At 39.7% G+C, this 27,495-nt stretch overlaps 1 protein-coding gene across 1 annotated transcript; it reads left to right on the top strand.

Annotated features, from left to right (window-relative positions):
- Positions 1-160: 160 nt before the first annotated feature.
- Positions 161-25,887, top strand: LOC146711596 (uncharacterized). The gene is made up of 77 exons (XM_085452967.1): positions 161-194; positions 386-435; positions 529-751; positions 849-992; positions 1,078-1,234; positions 1,409-1,436; positions 1,516-1,813; positions 1,901-1,964; positions 2,496-2,594; positions 2,685-2,788; positions 2,882-3,020; positions 3,106-3,224; positions 3,324-3,473; positions 3,558-3,728; positions 3,816-4,122; positions 4,256-4,329; positions 4,429-4,516; positions 4,599-4,716; positions 4,830-4,953; positions 5,035-5,171; positions 5,275-5,530; positions 5,728-5,970; positions 6,105-6,281; positions 6,391-6,536; positions 6,632-6,722; positions 6,826-7,215; positions 7,321-7,447; positions 7,574-7,692; positions 7,914-8,110; positions 8,203-8,386; positions 8,479-8,644; positions 8,778-8,902; positions 8,996-9,304; positions 9,393-9,596; positions 9,679-9,804; positions 9,892-10,062; positions 10,204-10,308; positions 10,399-10,494; positions 10,609-10,740; positions 15,307-15,519; positions 15,617-15,760; positions 15,846-16,002; positions 16,177-16,204; positions 16,284-16,581; positions 16,669-16,732; positions 17,274-17,372; positions 17,466-17,569; positions 17,663-17,801; positions 17,887-18,005; positions 18,105-18,254; positions 18,339-18,509; positions 18,597-18,903; positions 19,037-19,113; positions 19,268-19,355; positions 19,438-19,555; positions 19,669-19,792; positions 19,870-20,006; positions 20,110-20,365; positions 20,563-20,805; positions 20,940-21,116; positions 21,227-21,372; positions 21,468-21,558; positions 21,662-22,051; positions 22,157-22,283; positions 22,410-22,528; positions 22,752-22,948; positions 23,041-23,224; positions 23,318-23,483; positions 23,617-23,741; positions 23,835-24,143; positions 24,232-24,435; positions 24,517-24,642; positions 24,730-24,900; positions 25,036-25,140; positions 25,231-25,326; positions 25,441-25,572; positions 25,768-25,887. Exons 3-77 carry the CDS (start codon positions 548-550, stop codon positions 25,783-25,785), a joined length of 11,808 nt encoding a protein of 3,935 aa, XP_085309093.1. The 5' UTR covers positions 161-194; positions 386-435; positions 529-547; the 3' UTR covers positions 25,786-25,887.
- Positions 25,888-27,495: the final 1,608 nt, after the last annotated feature.

The raw sequence follows: 27,495 nt of genomic DNA, 5'->3' as shown, positions 1-27,495 counted from the left end.
TTAGAAAAGAGGGATTACATATGTGGAAAATGGATCAAAACAATTCATTTATTTTTGACCATATCAGTATCAAGAAGCAAGGTGTCAGACATTCATGACCAAACTAAGGAGAGTGTAAATGCTGAGGAAGCAGTCGTTGTTTATAAAAGCAGCAGCTCTGAAGATTTGCTCTAACTGACGGGCATCTAAGACGGGTGAGTACAGTAAAGGATTCAGCTACCATGTTTTATCTACTGTGTATTATATGCTCTCATTAAGTTTATATTTTCCATTTTTAAGTGTTCAGTTATTAAATTTTTTTTTGACACTGAAAATTTTACTTTTTGAATGGATTCTTAAACTGAAGAGTAAAATGTCCATTGATATACGTTTACTTATTTTATAGCACCTTGACATACACAGGATACCAAGGAATTTCTGTTTGCATCAGCTGAGGTAAAATCCACGAATCAAAAAGAATGGATGTTAATTATGGTTTGTATAATAAGTACAGTAAATGATTTATGTGTCAATCCATCATATTTTCAGTCTTTAGTAAAGTGCCACCATGAGCACAGACGCGGAGATGGCGCAGTATGGCGCGGCGTCCATTTACCTACGCAAGCCAGAAAAGGAGAGGATTGAGGCCCAGACTGCTCCATTTGATGCCAAGACGGCCTTCTTTGTGACTGTTCCTGATGAGATGTATGTCAAGGGGAAACTTACCAAGAAGGAGGGTGGTAAAGCCACTGTTGAGACAGACGACGGAAAGGTAGATGAATTATCAATGTACTTTATCTATTTGTCAAATATATAGTGCCAAACTTTGAAAGCTGATTTTTTCTAAGTGATCTTAATTTTCTATTCAGACGGTCACTGTAAAGGAGGATGAAATCCACGCTAGAAACCCTCCAAAGTTTGATAAGATGGAGGACATGGCCATGATGACCCACCTTAATGAGCCATCTGTGTTGTTTAACCTCAAAGAGCGTTATGCATCATGGATGATCTACGTAAGTTTTCACATTGCTGTGTGTGAGAGGAAAGTATCATGCTGATCTGTAAATGTTTAAATGATATTTATTGTCTATGATACAGACCTACTCTGGGTTGTTCTGCGTTGTCGTCAATCCCTACAAGTGGCTTCCTGTATATGATGCTACATGTGTAGCAGCATACAGAGGAAAGAAGAGGATTGAGGCTCCACCCCACATCTTCTCCATCTCTGACAATGCCTATCAGTTCATGCTCACTGGTAAGCTCAATTCTCTATTAAAGACTTTAAATGCATTTAGGACTTCTACTTAAAGAGATGACCATTAATCATTGCGTGAAAAAAATTGCTTCTTACCACATTACTACTTATAAGTGATTGGAAATAAATGAATCCTAAGATTATTCAAGACATGCTTATATGTTTTTCTTTTAGATCGTGAGAACCAGTCTGTCCTGATTACGTGAGTATAATAAAAACTGTATGCAAAATATATAAAAACGATATAAAGGCATTTTAACAATGTGTCCCATAAACCCCAGTGGAGAATCCGGTGCAGGAAAGACTGTCAACACCAAACGTGTCATCCAGTACTTTGCAACAATTGCAGCTCTTGGAGCTAAGAAGGCTGAGCCAACACCTGGCAAAATGCAGGTAGATTTTTTATTCTGCATCAACGTCTTTGTGACAGAAAAAGAAAATCAATTTTGGAAGATCAGCTCACATAAACACAATATATTCTTGCAGGGCTCTCTTGAGGATCAGATTGTTGCTGCCAACCCTCTGTTGGAGGCCTACGGTAATGCCAAGACTGTGAGGAATGACAACTCCTCTCGTTTTGTAAGTGATTAAAACGAGTTAATGTAAATGAGCTTTTTACTACTTGCTCTCATGAAAGGCAATATTAATAAAGATCTACCCCTGTAGGGTAAATTCATCAGGATTCACTTTGGCACATCTGGCAAGCTGTCTTCAGCTGATATTGAAACATGTAAGTTTGAACCACAGTGCAAATTACCATTATCTGTGACAGAAATTATATTTAATTAGTCACTTAAATGTATTCAAGCTCTGGGGAATGAGAATCAAACTGATAAGTCCAGAATGCCCCCCCCCCCCAAACCAACCAAAAAAACCCCTAAATATTATGTAACAGATCTGTTTAGTTATTTTACAGCACATAAGAATATGAGTCACTTAATTTCAGAAGAAGTAATATTGTCTGTTGTGGTGGAACACACGGATGCATGAACAGTGTGGTTACGCTATATATATAAGTTATATACTGTAACCCAGCAGTTATCGTGTGTAAGTATAAGTAGGAACATATTGCAACTTCACGGAACATTTAAAGTATAATAAGGTATACTGTGAAGCACGTTATAAGTAAAGCAACAGAACTGAAAAAAGTTTCAAACACGCCCAATGACAGCCAAGGAAATGAATGCATGCATGATCCATTTTGCAGTTTTGACTGTGATGTCTCATGTCTACAGTGTCAAAATTAATCTGTTGTCCTTAGATCTGCTGGAGAAGTCCCGTGTCACCTTCCAGTTGTCTGCTGAGAGGAGCTACCATATCTTCTATCAGCTGATGACAGGCCACAAGCCTGAGCTTCTGGGTATGTTGACAGGACACCTAAATTTAAAATTTAAAACCATTAAAATCACATTCTAAGCAAAAAACAAGTTAACTTCATTTCTCCTTTCAGAGGCTCTTCTGATCACAACTAACCCTTATGACTATCCAATGATCAGTCAGGGAGAAATCACTGTCAAGAGCATCGATGATGTGGAGGAGTTCATTGCAACAGATGTAAAATCACATTTGACACAGAATCTTATACTTAACCATAAATATCTTCTTTTGTTTTATTTATTGATAGCTGATTTCATTTTTTTCTTACAGACTGCTATTGACATCTTGGGCTTTACTGCTGAAGAGAAGTTAAGCATCTACAAGCTGACTGGTGCTGTGATGCATCATGGCAACATGAAATTCAAGCAGAAGCAGCGTGAAGAGCAGGCTGAACCTGATGGCACCGAGGGTATTGTGAAATATTTCTATAATGGAGAAATGTTTGAAGTATTTGTATTTATTAGGTATTATAATGATTTGTTTTAATCCAACAGTGGCTGACAAGATTGCGTACCTACTGGGCCTGAACTCGGCTGATATGCTGAAAGCTTTGTGCTACCCAAGAGTCAAGGTTGGCAATGAGATGGTGACCAAAGGTCAGACCGTCCCACAGGTAATTCATAAAAGGGAGACTTGTATAATCATATTATAATTATAAACATTATAGCTGTATTCATATGGTTTTGTATAATTATAAATTCTTGTTTGCCAGGTCAACAATGCTGTCTCGGCTCTGTGCAAATCTATCTATGAGAAAATGTTCTTGTGGATGGTTATCCGTATCAATGAGATGCTGGACACAAAGCAGCCCAGACAGTTCTTCATTGGAGTGCTGGATATCGCTGGGTTTGAGATCTTTGATGTGAGCACTTGAAACATTTCACCACATTTCTTAAACTTTAAAGACTTTATTGCCATGAAGTTAGACATGTTTGTACTATTACAGTTCAACAGCTTGGAGCAACTCTGCATCAACTTCACCAATGAGAAACTGCAACAGTTTTTCAACCATCACATGTTTGTCCTGGAGCAAGAGGAGTACAAGAAAGAAGGCATTATATGGGAGTTCATTGACTTTGGTATGGACTTGGCTGCCTGCATTGAGCTTATTGAGAAGGTAAACAGCTGCTCTGGAAGAAATGTACATGTGGTTGCATATGTTACCTCCCTTGAAATTTTAATATAATTTATGATATTTTCTCAGCCAATGGGCATCTTCTCCATCCTTGAAGAGGAGTGCATGTTCCCCAAGGCCTCTGACACAACTTTCAAGAACAAGCTGCACGATCAGCATCTTGGCAAGACCAAAGCATTTGAGAAACCAAAGCCTGGAAAGGGCAAGGCTGAGGCACACTTCTCCCTGGTTCACTATGCTGGTACAGTGGACTATAATATCACTGGCTGGCTGGACAAGAACAAGGACCCACTGAATGACTCAGTTGTTCAGCTCTACCAGAAGTCTGCAAACAAACTAATGTGCTTCCTTTACGCAGCCCATGCTGGAGCTGATGGTAAGAAACAAAAGTGCTCACAAGCTAGCGTGTCCAGTACAGATAGCTACAATGTGCATACTGCAGGATAAATTTATACTGTGAAAAATATTTTTTCAATTCCAATAATGAAATTTACTGTTTATGAAAACAGAGGCTGCTGGTGGTGGCAAGAAGGGTGGTAAGAAGAAGGGTGGTTCCTTCCAGACTGTGTCTGCTCTTTTCAGAGTATGTATAGATTTATATATATATATATATGTGTATATATAAATTAAATGCAAATTTTTAAATAGTATTAACCTATTATCTAATGATGCTGATCTACAGGAGAATCTGGCCAAGCTGATGACCAACTTAAGAAGCACTCATCCTCACTTTGTCCGTTGCCTGATTCCCAATGAGACAAAGACCCCAGGTACCCCACAGTAATATTAACTGCAAAAATGACAGTAAGAATATAGAAAAGATTTGAAACATTATGCATTTCTGACTCTCAGGCCTTATGGAGAACTTCCTGGTCATCCACCAGCTGAGGTGTAACGGTGTACTGGAGGGCATCAGAATCTGCAGAAAGGGTTTCCCCAGCAGAATCCTCTATGGTGACTTCAAGCAGAGGTGACAGCACATTACAATATTGGAAAGGAAAAATGAATTCATGGTTGTTGTAAAGGACAAACTTGAATATGGTGAAAGAAAAATCTAAGTAACAACATGATTTTCTCTTGAAGATACAAAGTGTTGAATGCCAGTGTCATCCCTGAGGGACAGTTCATTGACAACAAGAAAGCTTCAGAGAAGCTGCTTGGCTCCATTGATGTGGATCACACACAGTACATGTTTGGGCACACAAAGGTACACTTTGTTATATTAATAGACATTTTTAAAAAAAACTCTCAATATCCACGTATACATATGTTTTCAATGATTAAATAGGTGTTCTTCAAAGCTGGTCTGCTGGGCACTCTTGAGGAGATGAGAGATGAGAAACTGGCTGAGCTGGTGACCATGACTCAGGCTCTCTGCAGAGGATACGTCATGAGGAAAGAGTTTGTGAAGATGATGGAGAGGAGGTAACATTGTCATACTAAACTCTATTGTATTCTCTTTTGTATTTCCTTTCTCATATTAAGACCCAACGACACTAAAAGTAACACTCTCATGTTTGGTTTTTAGAGAATCTATCTACACCATCCAGTACAACATCCGTTCTTTCATGAATGTCAAGAACTGGCCATGGCTGAAAGTATACTTCAAGATCAAGCCTCTTCTGAAGAGTGCTGAGACTGAGAAGGAGTTGCAGAACATGAAGGAGAACTATGAGAAGATGAAGACAGACCTGGCTACTGCTCTGGCCAAGAAGAAGGAACTGGAAGAGAAGATGGTCGGCCTGCTGCAGGAGAAGAATGACCTGCAACTTCAAGTGGCTGCAGTAAGTAGTAGAGAAAATTTTATATTACACTTATAGTTCATGTATATTAAATTTAGATATGAAAAGGCCACATGCTTATTTTATCCTCTGATTATTTATGTGCTAAAACAAAAGTGTAGCTAAAAGTACGATCAAGAAAACACTAGGACAATGTGACTCACAAATAATCTAACTTGTGTGTTCAACATGTATTATAGGAAGTTGACAATCTCTCTGATGCTGAAGAAAGGTGTGAGGGGCTCATTAAGAGCAAGATCCAGCTCGAGGCCAAACTCAAAGAGACAAGTGAGAGACTGGAGGATGAAGAGGAAATCAATGCTGAGCTGACTGCTAAGAAGAGGAAGCTGGAGGATGAATGCTCTGAGCTGAAGAAGGACATTGATGACTTGGAGCTCACCTTGGCCAAAGTGGAGAAGGAGAAACATGCCACAGAAAACAAGGTTCAGTTCATTTTGATTATATTCTTAGTTCAATTAAAACATATAATGTTGTTCTTTGAATATATATGTTAAACGTTCAAATAATCAGCAAAATCTCAAACAAAATTAAACTTAATGTATTCACATTGTTTCAGGTGAAAAACCTGACAGAGGAGATGGCATCTCAAGATGAGTCAATTGCCAAGTTGACTAAGGAGAAGAAAGCCTTACAAGAGGCCCATCAGCAAACACTGGATGATCTCCAGGCAGAGGAGGACAAAGTCAACACTCTGACCAAGTCCAAAACAAAGCTGGAACAGCAAGTTGATGATGTAAGAAAACTATAATAATGATGTGTTTGTTTTTGTTTTTTATGGAAAGAATTTTAGTGCTGAATCATTGTCTTTCCAACCACTTGAATCAACTGACATGACTTTATAGCTTGAGGGTTCACTGGAGCAAGAGAAGAAGCTCCGCATGGACCTTGAGAGAGCCAAGAGGAAGCTGGAGGGAGATCTGAAACTGGCCCAGGAATCCATAATGGATCTGGAGAATGACAAGCAGCAGTCTGATGAGAAAATCAAGAAGTAGGGCTTTTTTTGTAAATAATTTTCTTTACACACACTGCATTGCAATAATCATATGGACTATGATCGTAAAACCATACTTCTTCCACACCAAGGAAGGACTTTGAAATCAGCCAACTTCTCAGCAAAATTGAAGATGAACAATCCCTTGGTGCTCAACTTCAGAAGAAGATTAAAGAACTTCAGGTAACACTAATGACCAGTGTTCATAAAGAATATTGTTCATTATAAGTCAAAAACCTACTTTAGTTCAGGTTCTAATCGATAAATCCAAATAATTTCAAACTAGGCTCGTATTGAGGAGCTGGAAGAGGAGATTGAGGCTGAGAGGGCAGCTCGGGCTAAGGTAGAGAAGCAGAGAGCCGACCTCTCCAGGGAGCTTGAAGAGATCAGCGAGAGGCTCGAGGAAGCTGGTGGAGCAACAGCTGCTCAGATTGAGATGAACAAGAAGCGAGAGGCTGAGTTCCAGAAACTGCGTCGTGATCTTGAGGAATCAACTCTGCAGCATGAAGCTACTGCAGCAGCTCTCCGTAAGAAGCAGGCTGACACTGTTGCAGAGCTCGGAGAGCAGATCGACAACCTCCAGCGTGTCAAACAGAAGCTGGAGAAAGAGAAGAGCGAGTACAAGATGGAGATTGATGACCTCTCCAGCAACATGGAGGCTGTTGCTAAAGCAAAGGTGCGGACAGTATTTATAGAGAACAGATTTTTTCTTTTTTACATTTCAGGACCGCCAAAGCAGCTCATTAACTGTTAACATGGATATGGCATTACTTGGTGACAGGGCAACTTGGAGAAAATGTGCAGGACTCTTGAGGATCAACTAAGTGAACTCAAAGCCAAAAATGATGAGAATGTTCGTCAGCTGAATGACATTAATGCCCAGAAGGCGAGACTTCAAACAGAGAATGGTAAGTGATGTATAACAAAGAAACAGTCTGTGTCTGGAAATTTGTCATTTACAGGTACCTAAAACTACAACCAATCAGTGGGTGAAATGAAACAAACTGGGCTTAATACATGTGTGTTAACTACAGGTGAGTTCAGTCGCCAGCTTGAGGAGAAAGAAGCTCTTGTTTCTCAGCTCACAAGGGGCAAGCAGGCCTTCACTCAGCAGATTGAGGAACTGAAGAGACACGTTGAGGAGGAAGTGAAGGTCTGAAATATTTTCTCTCTTCTTTTAAATTTCAGCACTTACTAATAAAAACAGACAAGTTTTAATCAGTTACAGAGACACTCAGTAACTCTGAGACAGATAATCCTCTAATATCTTTCTTAGGTTTTACCTCTTAAATTTGTTATCCTCTCAGCATTAGACTTTAAAATTGATTTCAACAATAAAATATCGAAATCTGAAATCAACTGTCACTTCAACAGGCCAAGAATGCCCTGGCTCATGCTGTTCAGTCAGCACGTCATGACTGTGATCTGCTCAGAGAGCAGTTTGAGGAGGAGCAGGAGGCCAAGGCTGAGCTGCAGCGAGGAATGTCCAAGGCCAACAGTGAGGTGGCTCAGTGGCGATCCAAATATGAGACTGATGCTATCCAGCGAACTGAGGAGCTGGAGGAGGCCAAGTAAGTCACCATACTTTCATTGTTTAAATTGGTTTTCAGACTTAAAACCAACCAATTCAGCCTTAATAAAAACAGAATTCTTTTAACAACAGGAAAAAGCTTGCCCAGCGCCTGCAGGAGGCTGAGGAATCCATTGAGGCTGTGAACTCCAAGTGTGCCTCACTGGAGAAGACCAAGCAGAGGCTGCAGGGTGAGGTGGAGGACCTCATGATTGATGTGGAGAGAGCTAATTCTCTGGCTGCCAACCTTGACAAGAAGCAGAGGAACTTTGATAAAGTAAAGTTTTAAACATAACCTCTGTCATCAAAGGAGAATTACACCCATTTCAACAACTAATTATTTAATTAATTAATTTTTAATTAATCTAGGTCCTGGCAGAATGGAAGCAGAAGTATGAGGAGAGCCAGGCAGAGCTGGAAGGAGCCCAAAAGGAGGCTCGTTCTCTCAGCACTGAGTTGTTCAAGATGAAGAACTCATATGAAGAGGCTCTGGATCATCTTGAGACCATGAAGAGAGAGAACAAGAACCTGCAGCGTATGCTTATCTTGCTATAGATCATATGGATATGATTCTAATGTTTATATTCATTTACAGCTTTTGTTGTGGCCAAAACATTTGCATATATCAGCTCCAAGTACTAAAACTCTTGGCTGTGTTTGCTCTGTAGAGGAGATCTCAGATCTGACTGAGCAGATTGGTGAGACTGGAAAGAGCATCCATGAGCTGGAAAAGGCCAAGAAGACTGTTGAGACTGAGAAGTCTGAAATTCAGACAGCTCTGGAGGAAGCTGAGGTAATGTATTTTATAAAAATGTACTTTGTTTGTAATTACATTTCTAAAACTATCCCTTCTCCAGTTTATGTTGAAATAAACCTTTATTTAAAGGGAACTCTGGAACACGAGGAGGCCAAGATCCTTCGTGTTCAGCTTGAGCTAAACCAGGTAAAAGGTGAGATTGACAGGAAGCTGTCAGAGAAGGACGAGGAGATGGAGCAGATCAAGAGGAACAGCCAGAGGGTGATTGACTCCATGCAGAGCACCCTTGATGCTGAGGTCAGGAGCAGGAATGATGCCCTGAGAGTCAAGAAGAAGATGGAGGGAGACCTGAATGAGATGGAGATTCAGTTGAGCCATGCCAACAGACAGGCTGCTGAGGCCCAGAAACAACTGAGGAATGTCCAAGGACAGCTCAAGGTGAGTTGGTAGTTCATTTGTGTTTGTGTGAATTTTTAATTAACCTCCAAGCAAACAATGATAATATCTTTTGTTTGTTTGTCATCAGGATGCTCAGCTGCACCTGGATGATGCAGTCAGAGGACAGGAAGACATGAAGGAGCAGGTCGCCATGGTGGAGCGCAGAAATGGTCTGATGGTGGCTGAGATTGAGGAGCTGAGAGCCGCTCTGGAGCAGACAGAGAGAGGACGCAAAGTAGCTGAGCAGGAGTTGGTTGATGCTAGTGAGCGTGTTGGACTGCTTCACTCTCAGGTTGGTATTCATTACTTTACAAGAACTTTGACACATCAGAGAGTGAGAATCACATCATTAAAACGGTTTCTTTTTCATTCAGAACACCAGTCTTTTGAACACCAAGAAGAAGCTGGAGGCTGACCTTGTCCAGGTTCAGGGTGAGGTGGATGATGCAGTTCAGGAAGCAAGAAATGCTGAGGAGAAGGCCAAAAAGGCTATCACTGATGTAAGTTAGTACTTTACAAGCCTTCTTTTCTTTTCAAAATTTTTGTTCATGCTTGATCAATAATGCCAACACCACCCATACTTTCAGGCTGCCATGATGGCTGAGGAGCTGAAGAAGGAGCAGGACACCAGTGCTCACCTGGAGAGGATGAAGAAGAACCTGGAGGTCACAGTCAAGGACCTGCAGCACCGTCTGGATGAGGCAGAGAACCTCGCCATGAAGGGTGGCAAGAAGCAGCTCCAGAAACTGGAGTCCAGGGTATGTACTGCATATATATATGCATATATAGTTATTATTCAAGTATTAAATAAACACTTTGATGCCATCACATGATCTCCACCCATTTTCTTTCTACTCTTAATATTTATTAAAAGCTGATTACTTATCATGGCATTAAAGGTCCGTGAACTAGAAACTGAAGTTGAAGCTGAGCAGAGACGTGGAGCTGATGCTGTTAAAGGAGTCCGCAAATATGAGAGGAGAGTGAAGGAGCTCACCTACCAGGTGATTACACATTTACCTAAACATCTATTACATTTAAGTTCCTAAATTCTTTCTTCTTCAGCCATCAGTAACAGTTTGTTGTTTATGCAGACTGAGGAGGACAAGAAGAATTTGGTCAGACTTCAGGATCTGGTGGACAAGCTGCAGCTCAAAGTCAAGGCTTACAAGAGACAGGCTGAGGAGGCTGTGAGTGAAATGTTTTGTGATTTTTACATATGGAATTCACAGCTTAATAACTGAGATATCTCTCATATATGATCAGATATGTTTTTAAATAAAACATATTGTTGCACTGAACAGGAGGAACAGGCCAACACCCACATGTCCAGACTGAGAAAGGTCCAACATGAGATGGAGGAAGCTCAGGAACGTGCTGACATTGCTGAATCTCAGGTCAACAAACTGAGAGCCAAGAGCCGTGATGCTGGAAAGGTAATTCATGTAATTTGTTTTACGAAAAAATGTACCGTTGTTTAATGGAGTTGTTTGATATAAGAGCTTTATGTTAATAATTTTCTGTGAATTGAAGAGAGTGTAGATACTATATTTACAATGTAGAATGAATTGTTTCAATGTTGATAATATGTGTTGAATAATTTTACCTTTCATTATTTTTTTCAGGGTGAAAGTGCTGAATAAGACACATTCTTTTGGAACTTTTTGGCAGTGTTCATAAAATATGAACTAACTGTTAAATTGTCCACGTATGATGTATTAATTCAATAAACACTTTCATTATGATTTCATGAAATGTAAAGAGTTTAATTTATTCTTTATTCTAAAAAAAGTCACATTCACATATACAATTTTTAACACGATAGTTTCTTCAGAATAATCGTGATTCATACCTACAGGACATCGTCCTGTGAAATGAGGACAGCACTTTTCCCTTTGTGTTCTCCCTTCTTGTGTTCAGCATTAGTGATGGCAGAGTTAAGTTAACCTTTAAAAGAAAACCATTCTTCCAGAAATATATTTGTAAGGTCAGACAATGTTGTTGGATGAGAAGGCCTGGTTCACAGTCTAACTCACTCCAAAGGTGTTTAATCAGGTTTTGGTCAGGACTCTGGCAGGCCAGTCAAGTTCTTGCACACCAAATTCCCCCATCCAATTTGTGCACTGGCACTCCATCATGTTAGACCAGGAAGGGGCTGTCCCTAAACTGTTCCCACAAAGCTAGGAGCATGAAACTGTCCAAAATGTCTTGGTGTGTTGAAACATTTCACCGGAACTAAGGGGCCAAGGCCATTTCGTGAAAAATAACTTCACACCGGCGCGATTCATCTCTTATCCAGAAAACATGAATACTGCCACAGTGTCAGTGTGCTTTTCTGCATCTTATGTATTGCATTGTGCCTGGTTATGTAAGGCTTTAGTGCAACTGCGTAGCCATGGAAACCCATTCCATGAAGCTCTATAAACACTGTTCATGAGCTAATCTGAAGACCACATGAAGTTTAGAGTGTTGTAGTGACTGACTCCAGAAAGTTGGTGACCTCTGTGCACTATGTGAGACCCTGCTTTATCAATTTATGTGGCTTACCAATACACGGCTGGTTGCTGTGGTTCCTATTCACTTCCACTTCATTATAACACCACTAACAGTTGAATGTAGAATATTTAGTAACAAGGAATTTTCACTACTGGACTTGTTGCACAGGTGGTATTCTATAATGCTGCCATGTCGGAATTCACTGAGCTCCTGAGAGAGACCCGTTCTGCAATAAATGATTGGAGAAGAAGACTGCATGCCTAGGTGCTTGATTTTAAGCATGTGTTGCCATGGAAGTTTTTGAAACAATTGAATTCAGTGCTTTGGGTGGGTAATTAAAAAATTCTCTGTAGAACAATATGCCATTTTGCATCTTTAGCAGGTTAAACATTTTAGGCTAAATATTACCATAAATTCACAGTCAAAAACTGATAATGCCTGAGATTGACTTTTTACATCCAATCTATTTACAGTTATAAAAATATTCCTTCAGACAGAGCTGTATATATGTGTTTATATTAAAATGTCCAAATTAATCTTATTACCAAACTTTAATAGGTATATTCAACAACTGCCATAATAACATCACATATTTTTTCAGGATAGTATTTGTAGCTGCACTGCTCTATATATACAACTCTGGTATACATTTACTTTTGAGAAAGGCAAAGCAGTAAAAAAGACGGACCAAAATCCAGTTCGCTTGTAAAAATACAAATTGAGTTTAAGGCAGTGCAAGTCACCATAAAACAGTGTCACTGATATAATACTGTAATGCTCACTCACATATAAGGCCACAATTGGTGGTGCCTTTCTACTTTCTATTTCGGATCATGCAGTACAGCTTACCTCAACTGAAAATGTGGACAGACCTCTAACAAAATCTGATATCTCCCCCACAGCACATCTATCTATACACGCGTGTGTGTGTGTGTGTGTGTGTGTGTGTGTGTGTGTGTGTGTGTGTGTGTGTGTGTGTGTGTGTGTGTGTACATGTTTAGACATTTTTGTGAGGACAGAAAATTGGCATACTACTATACTTGTGGGGACCATCAATCCCCAAAGTAAAATGAAGAGTAGAAGAGGATTTGAAATTTTGAGCTGGACATTTCCTCTGCTCTTTAATGTCACCCTATGGTCATCCCTCTCCTTGAAATATCTGTTCACAACAGCCCTTTCCATTTTTATTTGTCAGAGTCTGATACAATCACCACTCTCTCCCCAGGAACACTCTCTACCACTTTACCCAACTTACTCCAGAATTCTTTTTCTTTTCTAACTGACATCCAACTTGTGGGGCATATGTACTGACAACATTCAGAATCATCCTTTTGATTTCCAGGTTCAAACTCATGTTCCTGCCTGACACTTTATTCACCTCTACAACAGGATAGCAAGGTGTGACAAAAGAAAATAATAATGAAGTGATGTGGATAAAAAGAATAGCAAGAAGTACCAGGTCCAGTGTTCCATGACTAGGATAAAAACTGCATTGTTCCTCCTTAATTAAAGGTTCAACTAAAAGACACACTCTGCAGCATGCTGGCATAGACCCTACCAGAGAGGCTGAGGATGATGCCCACCATTTGACACTCTGTGCTTTTTGCAAATGACTTCATCCTGAGCACTTGAGACATGTGTGAAAGGTTCTGGAGAAGCCACGGATAATGTTGTCAGACCTCTCGTTTGGGCAGAGTACTTGATTTGTCATTCATCATAGTAAAGGGATCTTATCCTTGTCTCATTAGAGTTTAAGGCTTTGTGAATGGTGAAGGGATCACAGAGACTTCATGTGTAGAACTGTCAATTAAATTGGGGGATTTTGTGCATGTTAGTGGCATCCATAGATGTCTAAGTGATCAGACAGTACTCATCACTAGCTCTCTCTAATGAGAGAGAGTTAGTAGCTCCATTGTAATTAAGAAATTTCAGTGCACTCGTCCAGATAGAAGTCCAAGCAAAAGAAACTCATCTATGACTCGATATGGACTACGATAGTATTTTCACAAAAGTATTAAGATATTAGTAAGTAAGAAGTAAGACACTTAATACTGTACACCTAGCAAAGCACTGGGCTAAATAAAAAGCAGATCAAAAAGTGTTTCCATTTTTGGTTGTAATGCTGTGTGTCTGCTCTGCAGTTTTGTTGCAATTCTACTGGCCCTTGGAATTACAGTGAAAACACACAACATACTGCATTTGATATTTGACCATGGACTTACCTTACCAATAGGTATAGGTACTTGTGGGTACTTCTGTGTTGTTGAAAAATAAATATATCTGTCTTTTGTGCCAACCACAAACCACTCCTCCTGTCCTTTGCTGGATTTATTTTTGACCATGATAGTATCTCATGTTCTGCTAGAAAGACAGCAAACATTAAGTCAAGTTTGAGCAAGCTTTAGAAATAAAAGCTAATCCTTTCTATGATCCCAGATTTTCCCTTCCTGTAAGAATATATCATTTAATTAGTTTATCAAAATTGTAAGCTAAAAGCTGTACGTTCACTTCTATCCACACAGAAATTAAATGTATTTATAACAAATTATTTTATAGTAATACATTTTTTAATATTATGTTCCCGGTAGCTATATATAACACACAGGATACATACAGGACATAAAAATCTGATGATTTTTATGTCCTGTAACTATACACCAGTGGCACTAGAAGTTTAAAACTGGCTATCAAAATATCAAAGATAGTTGGACACACACACAAGCTTAGTATAAACTGTATCAAATTAATATCCATTTATCTTCAAAAGTTATTAGAATGAATAATCCCAAAACCATGCAGAGCACTATTTTAATTTACCACTAACTATATTGTTAACATTTCTTACATTTTCCATATTTAGGAGCATAATCACTTAAATAAATATACCAAATAAACCACAATACATTGGCAATATTTTTTTCACTAAGGAATACAGCTGAATTGTTTATATTTGAAAGTATGTTGTATTAGAAAAGAGGGATTACATATGTGGAAAATGGATCAAAACAATTCATTTATTTTTGACCATATCAGTATCAAGAAGCAAGGTGTCAGACATTCATGACCAAACTAAGGAGAGTGTGAATGCTGAGGAAGCAGAGCCGTTGTCTATAAAAGCAGCAGCTCTGGACATTTGCTCTAACTGACAGGCATCTAAGACGGGTGAGTACAGTAAAGGATTCAGCTACCATGTTTTATCTACTGTGTATTATATGCTCTCATTAAGTTTATATTTTACATTTTTAAGTGTTCAGTTATTAAATTTTTTTTTGACACTGAAAATTTTACTTTTTGAATGGATTCTTAAATTAAAGAGTAAAATGTCCATTGATATACGTTTACTTATTTTATAGCACCTTGACATACACAGGATACCAAGGAAGTTCTGTTTGCATCAGCTGAGGTAAAATCCACGAATCAAAAAGAATGGATGTTAATTATGGTTTGTATAATAAGTACAGTAAATGATTTATGTGTCAATCCATCATATTTTCAGTCTTTAGTAAAGTGCCACCATGAGCACAGACGCGGAGATGGCGCAGTATGGCGCGGCGGCCATTTACCTACGCAAGCCAGAAAAGGAGAGGATTGAGGCCCAGACTGCTCCATTTGATGCCAAGACGGCCTTCTTTGTGACTGTTCCTGATGAGATGTATGTCAAGGGGAAACTTACCAAGAAGGAGGGTGGTAAAGCCACTGTTGAGACAGACGACGGAAAGGTAGATGAATTATCAATGTACTTTATCTATTTGTCAAATATATAGTGCCAAACTTTGAAAGCTGATTTTTTCTAAGTGATCTTAATTTTCTATTCAGACGGTCACTGTAAAGGAGGATGAAATCCACCCTAGGAACCCTCCAAAGTTTGATAAGATGGAGGACATGGCCATGATGACCCACCTTAATGAGCCATCTGTGTTGTTTAACCTCAAAGAGCGTTATGCATCATGGATGATCTACGTAAGTTTTCACATTGCTGTGTGTGAGAGGAAAGTATCATGCTGATCTGTAAATGTTTAAATGATATTTATTGTCTATGATACAGACCTACTCTGGGTTGTTCTGCGTTGTCGTCAATCCCTACAAGTGGCTTCCTGTATATGATGCTACATGTGTAGGAGCATACAGAGGAAAGAAGAGGATTGAGGCTCCACCCCACATCTTCTCCATCTCTGACAATGCCTATCAGTTTATGCTCACTGGTAAGCTCAATTCCCTATTAAAGCCTTTAAATGCATTTAGGACTTCTACTTAAAGAGATGACCATTAATCATTGCGTGAAAAAAATTGCTTCTTACCACATAGCTACTTATAAGTGATAGGAAATAAATGAATACTAAGATTATTCAAGACATGCTTATATGTTTTTCTTTTAGATCGTGAGAACCAGTCTGTCCTGATTACGTGAGTATAATAAAAACTGTATGCAAAATATATAAAAACGATATAAAGGCATTTTAACAATGTGTCCCCTAAACCCCAGTGGAGAATCCGGTGCAGGAAAGACTGTCAACACCAAACGTGTCATCCAGTACTTTGCAACAATTGCAGCTCTTGGAGCTAAGAAGGCTGAGCCAGCAGCTGGCAAAATACAGGTAGATTCTTTATTCTGCGTCAAAGTCTTTGTGACAGAAAAAGAAAATCAATTTTGGAAGATCAGCTCACATAAAAACAATATATTCTTGCAGGGCTCTCTTGAGGATCAGATTGTTGCTGCCAACCCTCTGTTGGAGGCCTACGGTAATGCCAAGACTGTGAGGAATGACAACTCCTCTCGATTTGTAAGTGATTAAAATGAGTTAATGTAAATGAGCTTTTTACTACTTGCTCTCATGAAAGGCAATATTAATAAAGATCTACCCCTGTAGGGTAAATTCATCAGGATTCACTTTGGCACATCTGGCAAGCTGTCTTCAGCTGATATTGAAACATGTAAGTTTGAACCACAGTGTAAATTACCATTATCTGTGATAGAAATTATATTTAATTAGTCACTTAAATGTATTCGAGCTCTGGGGAATGAGAATCAAACTGATAGGTCCAGAATGCCCCCCCCCCCCCCCCCCCCCCAAACCAACCAAAAAAAACCCTAAATATTATGTAACAGATCTGTTTAGTTATTTTACAGCACATAAAGAGATGAGTCACTTAATTTCAGAAGAAGTAATATTGTCTGTTGTGGTGGAACACACGGATGCATGAACAGTGTGGTTACGCTATATATATAAGTTATATACTGTAACCCAGCAGTTATCGTGTGTAAGTATAAGTAGGAACATATTGCAACTTCACGGAACATTTAAAGTATAATAAGGTATACTGTGAAGCACGTTATAAGTAAAGCAACAGAACTGAAAAAAGTTTCAAACACGCCCAATGACAGCCAAGGAAATAAATGCATGTATGATCCATTTTGCAGTTTTGACTGTGATGTCTCATGTCTACAGTGTCAAAATTAATCTGTTGTCCTTAGATCTGCTGGAGAAGTCCCGTGTCACCTTCCAGTTGTCTGCTGAGAGGAGCTACCATATCTTCTATCAGCTGATGACAGGCCACAAGCCTGAGCTTCTGGGTATGTTGACAGGACACCTAAATTTAAATTTTAAAACCATTAAAATCACATTCTAAGCAAAAAATAACAAGTTAACTTCATTTCTCCTTTCAGAGGCTCTTCTGATCACAACTAACCCTTATGACTATCCAATGATCAGTCAGGGTGAAATCACTGTCAAGAGCATCGATGATGTGGAGGAGTTCATTGCAACAGATGTAAAATCACATTTGACACAGAATCTTATACTTAACCATAAATATCTTCTTTTGTTTTATTTATTGATAGCTGATTTCATTTTTTTCTTACAGACTGCTATTGACATCTTGGGCTTTACTGGTGATGAGAAGTTAAGCATCTACAAGCTGACTGGTGCTGTGATGCATCATGGCAACATGAAATTCAAGCAGAAGCAGCGTGAAGAGCAGGCTGAACCTGATGGCACCGAGGGTATTGTGAAAAATTTCTATAATGGAGAAATGTTTGAAGTATTTGTATTTATTAGGTATTATAATGATTTGTTTTAATCCAACAGTGGCTGACAAGATTGCGTACCTATTGGGCCTGAACTCGGCTGATATGCTGAAAGCTTTGTGCTACCCAAGAGTCAAGGTTGGCAATGAGATGGTGACCAAAGGTCAGACCGTCCCACAGGTAATTCATAAAAGGGAGACTTGTATAATCATATTATAATTATAAACATTATAGCTGTATTCATATGGTTTTGTATAATTATAAATTCTTGTTTGCCAGGTCAACAATGCTGTCTCGGCTCTGTGCAAATCTATCTATGAGAAAATGTTCTTGTGGATGGTTATCCGTATCAATGAGATGCTGGACACAAAGCAGCCCAGACAGTTCTTCATTGGAGTGCTGGATATCGCTGGGTTTGAGATCTTTGATGTGAGCACTTGAAACATTTCACCACATTTCTTAAACTTTAAAGACTTTATTGCCATGAAGTTAGACATGTTTGTACTATTACAGTTCAACAGCTTGGAGCAACTCTGCATCAACTTCACCAATGAGAAACTGCAACAGTTTTTCAACCATCACATGTTTGTCCTGGAGCAAGAGGAGTACAAGAAAGAAGGCATTATATGGGAGTTCATTGACTTTGGTATGGACTTGGCTGCCTGCATTGAGCTTATTGAGAAGGTAAACAGCTACTATGGAAGAAATGTACATGTGGTTGCATATGTTACCTCCCTTGAAATTTTAATATAATTTATGATATTTTCTCAGCCAATGGGCATCTTCTCCATCCTTGAAGAGGAGTGCATGTTCCCTAAGGCCTCTGACACAACGTTCAAGAACAAGCTGCACGATCAGCATCTTGGCAAGACCAAAGCATTTGAGAAACCAAAGCCTGGAAAGGGCAAGGCTGAGGCACACTTCTCCCTGGTTCACTATGCTGGTACAGTGGACTACAATATCACTGGCTGGCTGGACAAGAACAAGGACCCACTGAATGACTCAGTTGTTCAGCTCTACCAGAAGTCATCAAACAAACTGCTGGGCTTCCTGTACGCAGCCCATGCTGGAGCTGAAGGTAAGAAAAAAAAGTGCTCACAAACTCCCATGTCCAGTACAGATAGCTACAATGTGCATACTGCAGGCTAAAATTATACAGTGAAAAATATTTTTTCAATTCCAATAATGAAATTTACTGCTTACAAAAACAGAGGCTGCTGGTGGTGGTGGCAAGAAGGGTGGCAAGAAGAAGGGTGGTTCCTTCCAGACTGTGTCTGCTCTTTTCAGAGTATGTATAGATTATATATATATATATATATATATATATATATATATATATATATATATATATATATATATATATATATATATATATATATATATAAATTAAATGCAAATTTTTAAATAGTATTAACCTATTATTTAATGATGCTGATCTACAGGAGAATCTGGCCAAGCTGATGACCAACTTAAGAAGCACTCATCCTCACTTTGTCCGTTGCCTGATTCCCAATGAGACAAAGACCCCAGGTACCCCACAGTAATATTAACTGTAAAAATGACAGTAAGAATATAGAAAAGATTTGAAACATTATGCATTTCTGACTCTCAGGCCTTATGGAGAACTTCCTGGTCATCCACCAGCTGAGGTGTAACGGTGTACTGGAGGGCATCAGAATCTGCAGAAAGGGTTTCCCCAGCAGAATCCTCTATGGTGACTTCAAGCAGAGGTGACAGCACATTACAATATTGGAAAGGAAAATTTGTTTCATTGTTTTTGTAAAGGGGAAACTTGAATATGGTGAAAGAAAAATCTAAGTAACAACATGATTCTCTCTTGAAGATACAAAGTGTTGAATGCCAGTGTCATCCCTGAGGGACAGTTCATTGACAACAAGAAAGCTTCAGAGAAGCTGCTTGGCTCCATTGATGTGGATCACACACAGTACATGTTTGGGCACACAAAGGTACACTTTGTTATATTAATGGGTATAAAAAACACTGTCCATTTGCACTTGTACTTATGTTTTCAATGATTAAATAGGTGTTCTTCAAAGCTGGTCTGCTGGGCACTCTTGAGGAGATGAGAGATGAGAAACTGGCTGAGCTGGTGACCATGACTCAGGCTCTCTGCAGAGGATATGTCATGAGGAAAGAGTTTGTGAAGATGATGGAGAGGAGGTAACATTGTCATACTAAACTCTATTGTATTCTCTTTTTTATTTCCTTCCTCATATTAAGATCCTACGACACTAAAAGTAACACTCTCATGTTTGGTTTTTAGAGAATCTATCTACACCATCCAGTACAACATCCGTTCTTTCATGAATGTCAAGAACTGGCCATGGCTGAAAGTATACTTCAAAATCAAGCCTCTTCTGAAGAGTGCTGAGACTGAGAAGGAGTTGCAGAACATGAAGGAGAACTATGAGAAGATGAAGACAGACCTGGCTGCTGCTCTGGCTAAGAAGAAGGAACTGGAAGAGAAGATGGTCAGCCTGCTGCAGGAGAAGAATGACCTGCAACTTCAAGTGGCTGCAGTAAGTAGTAGAGAAAATTTTATATTACACTTATAGTTCATGTATATTAAATTTAGATATGAAAAGGCCACATGCTTATTTTATCCTCTGATTATTTATGTGCTAAAACAAAAGTGTAGCTAAAAGTACGATCAAGAAAACACTAGGACAATGTGACTCACAAATAATCTAACTTGTGTGTTCAACATGTATTATAGGAAGTTGACAATCTCTCCGATGCTGAAGAAAGGTGTGAGGGGCTCATTAAGAGCAAGATCCAGCTCGAGGCCAAACTCAAAGAGACAAGTGAGAGACTGGAGGATGAAGAGGAAATCAATGCTGAGCTGACTGCTAAGAAGAGGAAGCTGGAGGATGAATGCTCTGAGCTGAAGAAGGACATTGATGACTTGGAGCTCACCTTGGCCAAAGTGGAGAAGGAGAAACATGCCACAGAAAACAAGGTTCAGTTCATTTTGATTATATTCTTAGTTCAATTAAAACATGTAATGTTGTTCTTTGAATATACATGTTAAACGATCAAATAATCAGCAAAATCTCGAACAAAATTAAACTTAATGTATTCACATTGTTTCAGGTGAAAAACCTGACAGAGGAGATGGCATCTCAAGATGAGTCAATTGCCAAGTTGACTAAGGAGAAGAAAGCCTTACAAGAGGCCCATCAACAAACACTGGATGATCTCCAGGCAGAGGAGGACAAAGTCAACACTCTGACCAAGTCCAAAACAAAGCTGGAACAGCAAGTTGATGATGTAAGAAAACTATAAAAATTACGTTGTTGTTTTTTGTTTTCTATGGAAAGAATTTTAGTACTAAATCATTGTCATACCAACCACTTGAATCAACTGACATGACTTTATAGCTTGAGGGTTCACTGGAGCAAGAGAAGAAGCTCCGCATGGACCTTGAGAGAGCCAAGAGGAAGCTGGAGGGAGATCTGAAACTGGCCCAGGAATCCATAATGGATCTGGAGAATGACAAGCAGCAGTCTGATGAGAAAATCAAGAAGTAGGGCTTTTTTTGTAAATAATTTTCTTTACACACACTGCATTGCAATAATCATATGGACTATGATCGTAAAACCATACTTCTTCCACACCAAGGAAGGACTTTGAAATCAGCCAACTTCTCAGCAAAATTGAAGATGAACAATCCCTTGGTGCTCAACTTCAGAAGAAGATTAAAGAACTTCAGGTAACACTAACGACCAGTCTTCATAAAGAATATTGCTCATTATAATTCAAAAACCTAGTTTAGTTTAGGTTCTAATCGATAAATCCAAATAATTTCAAACTAGGCTCGTATTGAGGAGCTGGAAGAGGAGATTGAGGCTGAGAGGGCAGCTCGGGCTAAGGTAGAGAAGCAGAGAGCCGACCTCTCCAGGGAGCTTGAAGAGATCAGCGAGAGGCTCGAGGAAGCTGGTGGAGCAACAGCTGCTCAGATTGAGATGAACAAGAAGCGAGAGGCTGAGTTCCAGAAACTGCGTCGTGATCTTGAGGAATCAACTCTGCAGCATGAAGCTACTGCAGCAGCTCTCCGTAAGAAGCAGGCTGACACTGTAGCAGAGCTCGGAGAGCAGATCGACAACCTCCAGCGTGTCAAACAGAAGCTGGAGAAAGAGAAGAGCGAGTACAAGATGGAGATTGATGACCTCTCCAGCAACATGGAGGCTGTTGCTAAAGCAAAGGTGCGGACAGTATTTATAGAGAACAGATTTTTTCTTTTTTACATTTCAGGACCGCCAAAGCAGCTCATTAACTGTTAACATGGATATGGCATTACTTGGTGACAGGGCAACTTGGAGAAAATGTGCAGGACTCTTGAGGATCAACTAAGTGAACTCAAAGCCAAAAATGATGAGAATGTTCGTCAGCTGAATGACATTAATGCCCAGAAGGCGAGACTTCAAACAGAGAATGGTAAGTGATGTATAACAAAGAAACAGTCTGTGTCTGGAAATTTGTCATTTACAGGTACCTAAAACTACAACCAATCAGTGGGTGAAATGAAACAAACTGGGCTTAATACATGTGTGTTAACTACAGGTGAGTTCAGTCGCCAGCTTGAGGAGAAAGAAGCTCTTGTTTCTCAGCTCACAAGGGGCAAGCAGGCCTTCACTCAGCAGATTGAGGAACTGAAGAGACACGTTGAGGAGGAAGTGAAGGTCTGAAATATTTTCTCTCTTCTGTTAAATTTCAGCACTTACTAATAAAAACAGAGACAAGTTTTAATCAGTTACAGAGACACTCAGTAACTCTGAGACAGATAATCCTCTAATTTCTTTCTAAGGTTTTACCTCTTAAATTTGTTATCCTCTCAGCATTAGACTTTAAAATTGATTTCAACAATAAAATATCGAAATCTGAAATCAACTGTCACTTCAACAGGCCAAGAATGCCCTGGCTCATGCTGTTCAGTCAGCACGTCATGACTGTGATCTGCTCAGAGAGCAGTTTGAGGAGGAGCAGGAGGCCAAGGCTGAGCTGCAGCGAGGAATGTCCAAGGCCAACAGTGAGGTGGCTCAGTGGCGATCCAAATATGAGACTGATGCTATCCAGCGCACCGAGGAGCTGGAGGAGTCCAAGTAAGTCACCATACTTTCATTGTTTAAATTGGTTTTCAGACTTAAAACCAACCAATTCAGCCTTAATAAAAACAGAATTCTTTTAACAACAGGAAAAAGCTTGCCCAGCGCCTGCAGGAGGCTGAGGAATCCATTGAGGCTGTGAACTCCAAGTGTGCCTCACTGGAGAAGACCAAGCAGAGGCTGCAGGGTGAGGTGGAGGACCTCATGATTGATGTGGAGAGAGCTAATGCTCTGGCTGCCAACCTTGACAAGAAGCAGAGGAACTTTGATAAGGTAAAGTTTTAAACATAACCTCTGTCATCAAAGGAGAAATTACACCCATTACAACAACTAATTATTTAATTAATTAATTTTTAATTAATCTAGGTCCTGGCAGAATGGAAGCAGAAGTATGAGGAGAGCCAGGCAGAGCTGGAAGGAGCCCAAAAGGAGGCTCGTTCTCTCAGCACTGAGTTGTTCAAGATGAAGAACTCATATGAAGAGGCTCTGGATCATCTTGAGACCATGAAGAGAGAGAACAAGAACCTGCAGCGTATGCTTATCTTGCTATAGATCATATGGATATGATTCTAATGTTTATATTCATATACAGCTTTTGTTGTGGCCAAAACATTTGCATATATCAGCTCCAAGTACTAAAACTCTTGGCTGTGTTTGCTCTGTAGAGGAGATCTCAGATCTGACTGAGCAGATTGGTGAGACTGGAAAGAGCATCCATGAGCTGGAAAAGGCCAAGAAGACTGTTGAGACTGAGAAGTCTGAAATTCAGACAGCTCTGGAGGAAGCTGAGGTAATGTATTTTATAAAAATGTACTTTGTTTGTAATTACATTTCTAAAACTATCCCTTCTCCAGTTTATGTTGAAATAAACCTTTATTTAAAGGGAACTCTGGAACACGAGGAGGCCAAGATCCTTCGTGTTCAGCTTGAGCTAAACCAGGTAAAAGGTGAGATTGACAGGAAGCTGTCAGAGAAGGACGAGGAGATGGAGCAGATCAAGAGGAACAGCCAGAGGGTGATTGACTCCATGCAGAGCACCCTTGATGCTGAGGTCAGGAGCAGGAATGATGCCCTGAGAGTCAAGAAGAAGATGGAGGGAGACCTGAATGAGATGGAGATTCAGTTGAGCCATGCCAACAGACAGGCTGCTGAGGCCCAGAAACAACTGAGGAATGTCCAAGGACAGCTCAAGGTGAGTTGGTAGTTCATTTGTGTTTGTGTGAATTTTTAATTAACCTCCAAGCAAACAATGATAATATCTTTTGTTTGTTTGTCATCAGGATGCTCAGCTGCACCTGGATGATGCAGTCAGAGGACAGGAAGACATGAAGGAGCAGGTCGCCATGGTGGAGCGCAGAAATGGTCTGATGGTGGCTGAGATTGAGGAGCTGAGAGCCGCTCTGGAGCAGACAGAGAGAGGACGCAAAGTAGCTGAGCAGGAGTTGGTTGATGCTAGCGAGCGTGTTGGACTGCTTCACTCTCAGGTTGGTATTCATTACTTTACAAGAACTTTGAGACATCAGAGAGTGAGAATCACAGCATTAAAACTGTTCTCTTTCATTCAGAACACCAGTCTTTTGAACACCAAGAAGAAGCTGGAGGCTGACCTTGTCCAGGTTCAGGGTGAGGTGGATGATGCAGTTCAGGAAGCAAGAAATGCTGAGGAGAAGGCCAAAAAGGCTATCACTGATGTAAGTTAGTACTTTACAAGCCTTCTTTTCTTTTCAAAAATTTTGTTCATGCTTGATCAATAATGCCAACACCACCCATACTTTCAGGCTGCCATGATGGCTGAGGAGCTGAAGAAGGAGCAGGACACCAGTGCTCACCTGGAAAGGATGAAGAAGAACCTGGAGGTCACAGTCAAGGACCTGCAGCACCGTCTGGATGAGGCAGAGAACCTCGCCATGAAGGGTGGCAAGAAGCAGCTCCAGAAACTGGAGTCCAGGGTATGTTGTTCTCGAACTATTATTCAAATATTTAAAAAGAAAAAACACTTTGATTCCATCACATGATCTCCACCCATTTTCTTCTCTGTACTCTTAATATTTATTAAAAGCTGATTATTTTTAATGGCATTAAAGGTCCGTGAACTGGAAGCTGAAGTTGAAGCTGAGCAGAGACGTGGAGCTGATGCTGTTAAAGGAGTCCGCAAATATGAGAGGAGAGTGAAGGAGCTCACCTACCAGGTGATTACACATTTACCTAAACATCTATTACATTTAAGTTCCTAAATTCTTTCTTCTTCAGCCGTCAGTAACAGTTTGTTGTTTATGCAGACTGAGGAGGACAAGAAGAATTTGGTCAGACTTCAGGATCTGGTGGACAAGCTGCAGCTCAAAGTCAAGGCTTACAAGAGACAGGCTGAGGAGGCTGTGAGTGAAATGTTTTGTGATTTTTACATATGGAATTCACAGCTTAATAACTGAGATATCTCTCATATATGATCAGATATGTTTTTAAATAAAACATATTGTTGCACTGAACAGGAGGAACAGGCCAACACCCACATGTCCAGACTGAGAAAGGTCCAACATGAGATGGAGGAAGCTCAGGAACGTGCTGACATTGCTGAATCTCAGGTCAACAAACTGAGAGCCAAGAGCCGTGATGCTGGAAAGGTAATTCATTTAATTTGTTTTACAAAAAATGTACCGTTGTTTAATGGAGTTGTTTGATATAAGAGCTTTATGTTAATAATTTTCTGTGAATTGAAGAGAGAAGAGAGTGTAGATACTATATTTACAATGTAGAATGAATTGTTTCAATGTTGATAATATGTGTTGAATAATTTTACCTTTCATTATTTTTTTCAGGGTGAAAGTGCTGAATAAGACACATTCTTTTGGAACTTTTTGGCAGTGTTCATAAAATATGAACTAACTGTTAAATTGTCCACGTATGATGTATTAATTCAATAAACACTTTCATTATGATTTCATGAAATGTAAAGAGTTTAATTTATTCTTTATTCTAAAAAAAGTCACATTCACATATACAATTTTTAACACGATAGTTTCTTCAGAATAATCGTGATTCATACCTACAGGACATCGTCCTGTGAAATGAGGACAGCACTTTTCCCTTTGTGTTCTCCCTTCTTGTGTTCAGCATTAGTGATGGCAGAGTTAAGTTAACCTTTAAAAGAAAACATATTTCACACAAACCAAGATACTTTTAATATACATTTTTCGTAACGCCTGATGTCAGCTCACTCTTTGCAGCTATAACAGCTTCAGCTGTTCTGGCTTTACACAAGTTTTAGGAATGTATCTATGGGAATTTTCAACCATTCTTCCAGAAATATATTTGTAAGGTCAGACAATGTTGTTGGATGAGAAGGCCTGGTTCACAGTCTAATTCACTCCAAAGGTGTTTAATCAGGTTTTGGTCAGGACTCTGGCAGGCCAGTCAAGTTCTTGCACACCAAATTCCCCCATCCAATTTGTGCACTGGCACTCCATCATGTTAGACCAGGAAGGGGCTGTCCCTAAACTGTTCCCACAAAGCTAGGAGCATGAAACTGTCCAAAATGTCTTGGTGTGTTGAAACATTTCACCGGAACTAAGGGGCCAAGGCCATCTTGTGAAAAATAACTTCACACCGGCACAATTCATCTCTCATCCAGAAAGCATGAATACTGCAACAGTGTCAGTGTGCTTTTCTGCATCTTATGTATTGCATTGTGCCTGGTTATGTAAGGCCTTAGTGACACTGCGTAGCCATGGAAACCCATTCCATGAAGCTCTCTAAACACTGTTCATGAGCTAATCTGAAGACCACATGAAGTTTAGAGTGTTGTAGTGACTGACTCCATAAAGTTGGTGACCTCTGTCCACCAGAGATGGACAGCGTTACAAGTAACGCGTTACTGTAATCCGATTACTTTAAGTAACGAGCAAAGTAAGGGATTACTATTGCAAAAAGGTCATTAGATTGCTGTTACTTTCCCGTAAGCACGCTGCATTACTGCATTACTAAAACCGTGGTTTTTTGCGAGAACGTCTCATGACAATGACGTAAGCGAATGCGACGTTCGTGGCAACAGCTGTGTGCAGATCAACAATGGATAATATATCAAGTGCGGGAGAGAGTATGAGCGTCCAGCGTTTAAAGCGTGGAAGTACTGGCCTTACTTTGAGTTTGATTCCGTAAAATTGACAAAAACATTAGCATCCGCTGTTCATTGTGTGGGAAGAAAACTTCTTTCTTACAGCGAAAAAAACCCCTAAACTTCCGAGCAAGCACCGAGTATGCTACCACAGAATGGGAAATCAACAGACAAACTCGCGGATTCTTCCACTGACCGCTGCGGCACACCTGTACCGCCTTCCATACAGGTGAAAATAGAGAAACAGGACCGCTGAGTCTTTGATTTATTTATTTTCCGCTGTGTTTAACTTTCATTTATGGCGCTATGGAGCCGCGGACCAAGATGGCTGCATAAAGTGGTTGCTCCATGTAACCTGCATTAAAAACCCAGAACAACCCAAAACTACAAACTTAACTGCTATTGGAAAATGTCAAAAACGACTAATCTCAAG

The sequence above is a fragment of the Copadichromis virginalis genome, linkage group LG4 (assembly GCF_057382275.1).
Source record: "Copadichromis virginalis isolate Kocher_CV1m ecotype Utaka linkage group LG4, C_Virginalis_male_GT1.1, whole genome shotgun sequence".
NCBI lineage: Eukaryota > Metazoa > Chordata > Actinopteri > Cichliformes > Cichlidae > Copadichromis > Copadichromis virginalis.
The sequence above is the reverse complement of the archived record's forward strand: the minus strand, read 5'-3'. Positions and strand labels throughout refer to the sequence as shown.